Source organism: Oncorhynchus gorbuscha, unplaced genomic scaffold, assembly GCF_021184085.1.
Source record: "Oncorhynchus gorbuscha isolate QuinsamMale2020 ecotype Even-year unplaced genomic scaffold, OgorEven_v1.0 Un_scaffold_20234, whole genome shotgun sequence".
NCBI lineage: Eukaryota > Metazoa > Chordata > Actinopteri > Salmoniformes > Salmonidae > Oncorhynchus > Oncorhynchus gorbuscha.
Genome location: NW_025761518.1, coordinates 1 through 2,626, shown reverse-complemented (window position 1 = coordinate 2,626; position 2,626 = coordinate 1). Strand labels below are relative to the sequence as shown.

At 53.2% G+C, this 2,626-nt stretch overlaps 1 protein-coding gene across 1 annotated transcript; it reads left to right on the top strand.

Moving 5' to 3' along the window:
• Window positions 1–1,203: 1,203 nt before the first annotated feature.
• LOC124031040 (selenocysteine insertion sequence-binding protein 2-like) lies at window positions 1,204–1,883 on the top strand. The gene is made up of 2 exons (XM_046342087.1): window positions 1,204–1,392; window positions 1,502–1,883. The coding sequence occupies exons 1-2, from the start codon at window positions 1,333–1,335 to the stop codon at window positions 1,856–1,858; spliced, it is 417 nt and encodes a 138-aa protein (XP_046198043.1). The 5' UTR covers window positions 1,204–1,332; the 3' UTR covers window positions 1,859–1,883.
• Window positions 1,884–2,626: the final 743 nt, after the last annotated feature.

Below are 2,626 nucleotides of genomic sequence, written 5' to 3'. Positions count from 1 at the left end.
ACCTTTAACCCTGACTCTGACCCATCTCTGAGGTCAACGAGAAGGAGTACGGTAAGAGATGACCCCGACCTTTAACCCTGACTCTGACCCATCTCTGAGGTCAACGAGAAGGAGTACGGTAAGAGATGACCGCGACCTTTAGCCCTGACTCTGACCCATCTCTGAGGTCAACGAGAAGGAGTACGGTAAGAGATGACCCCGACCTTTAACCCTGACTCTGACCCATCTCTGAGGTCAACGAGAAGGAGTACGGTAAGAGATGACCCCGACCTTTAACCCTGACTCTGACCCATCTCTGAGGTCAACGAGAAGGAGTACGGTAAGAGATGACCGCGACCTTTAGCCCTGACTCTGACCCATCTCTGAGGTCAACGAGAAGGAGTACGGTAAGAGATGACCCGCGACCTTTAACCCTGACTCTGACCCATCTCTGAGGTCAACGAGAAGGAGTACGGTAAGAGATGACCCCGACCTTTAACCCTGACTCTGACCCATCTCTGAGGTCAACGAGAAGGAGTATGGTAAGAGATGACCACGACCTTTAACCCGGACTCTGAACCCATCTCTGAGATCAACGAGAAGGAGTACGGTAAGAGATGACCGCGACCTTTAGCCCTGACTCTGACCCATCTCTGAGGTCAACGAGAAGGAGTACGGTAAGAGATGACCCCGACCTTTAACCCTGACTCTGACCCATCTCTGAGGTCAACGAGAAGGAGTACGGTAAGAGATGACCCCGACCTTTAACCCTGACTCTGACCCATCTCTGAGGTCAACGAGAAGGAGTACGGTAAGAGATGACCACGACCTTTAACCCGGACTCTGAACCCATCTCTGAGGTCAACGAGAAGGAGTACGGTAAGAGATGACCCCGACCTTTAACTCTGACCCATCTCTGAGGTCAACGAGAAGGAGTACGGTAAGAGATGACCCTGCGACCTTTAACCCTGACTCTGACCCATCTCTGAGGTCAACGAGAAGGAGTACGGTAAGAGATGACCCCGACCTTTAACCCTGACTCTGACCCATCTCTGAGGTCAACGAGAAGGAGTACGGTAAGAGATGACCCCGACCTTTAACCCTGACTCTGACCCATCTCTGAGGTCAAGCGAGAAGGAGTACGGTAAGAGATGACCCCGACCTTTAACCCTGACTCTGACCCATCTCTGAGGTCAACGAGAAGGAGTATGGTAAGAGATGACCACGACCTTTAACCCGGACTCTGAACCCATCTCTGAGATCAACGAGAAGGAGTACGGTAAGAGATGACCGCGACCTTTAGCCCTGACTCTGACCCATCTCTGAGGTCAACGAGAAGGAGTACGGTAAGAGATGACCCCGACCTTTAACCCTGACTCTGACCCATCTCTGAGGTCAACGAGAAGGAGTACGGCAAGAGATGACCCTGGTCCCGACCTTTAACCCTGACTATGACCCATCTCTGAGATCAAAGAGGTCTCTCTCTTTGCATGTGAATATAATCTAAAATGTCTCTCCTCAGAGACCAACTGGAGGAGTATGGTGGAATCGTCAGATGGGCTGGATCCTGTGGAGGCTAAACCCAGCCATCCTGCTACTTCCTCTGGGTTGCAGAGAGACAACCAGCCCCCCCACCACCACCAACCGCAGCCCTTACTCCACTACCCTCCAGCTCAGAGCAGCCATCCCTGCTCCAGGCTCAGGCCCGGGGGAGAGAGAGGAGGGCCGGGCAGACGACCGGTTGGAGCTGGCCTCCCAGCAGAGCACGGAGACAGGCAGTTTGGATGGGAGCTGCAGGGACCTCCTCAACTCCTCCATCACCTCCACCACCTCCACCCTGGTCCCCGGTATGCTGGAGGAGGCAGAGGAAGAGGAGTGAGGAGGAGGAAGAGTACACACCAGAGCCCATCTCTGTGGAGGTGCCTCGCGGTCATCAGCCGTATTGAGTCCTGGGTGTCTCAAGACGGCTGGAGAACCTTCAGCTGGGGAAGAGCCAGGACAGCACAGAGGAAGAGGAGGAAGAGGAGGAGGAGGGAGTGCAGAGTGAGGAGGAAGAGGAGTTGGATTCTGCTGATGTCACAGAGACTGAGCTGGAGAAGACGGAGAAGATGGAGGCCAATAATATCACTGGCTGATTAGACCTCATTCATCCCTCTTTCTCTTTTTTGTTTCTCGCAAATTCGCTCTGTGTACACTCTGTCACGCCATCTGTGTACACTCTGTCGCGCCATCTGTGTACACTCTGTCGCGCCATCTGTGTACACTCTGTCGCTCCATCTGTGTACACTCTGTCGCTCCATCTGTGTACACTCTGTCGCTCCATCTGTGTACATTCTGTCGCTCCATCTGTGTACACTGTCGCTCCATCTGTGTACACTCTGTCACGCCATCTGTGTACACTCTGTCACGCCATCTGTGTACACTCTGTCGCTCCATCTGTGTACACTCCATCACTTGTCTTCCTCACCCCCCCTTCACACCTGTTCCCCAAACCTGCACTCTTTCACCTCTATCACCCCCTTCCCTCTTTCTCACAGTTGAACCAGCAACTCTCCTCTTCTCTCTGTCTGGAACTTTGGACTTCAGACATTATCTCAGGAATCAGACCATACACATGCACACACACACAGGCAGTCCACACACACAG

Excerpts from the sequence above, each read along its gene's own strand:
- LOC124031040 (XM_046342087.1), top strand. The coding sequence starts at position 1,333 with ATGACCCCGACCTTTAACCCTGACTCTGACCCATCTCTGAGGTCAACG. Across the intron at positions 1,393-1,501 it reads GGTCAACGAGAAGGAGTACG|AGACCAACTGGAGGAGTATG; the intron begins GCAAGAGATGAC and ends GTCTCTCCTCAG.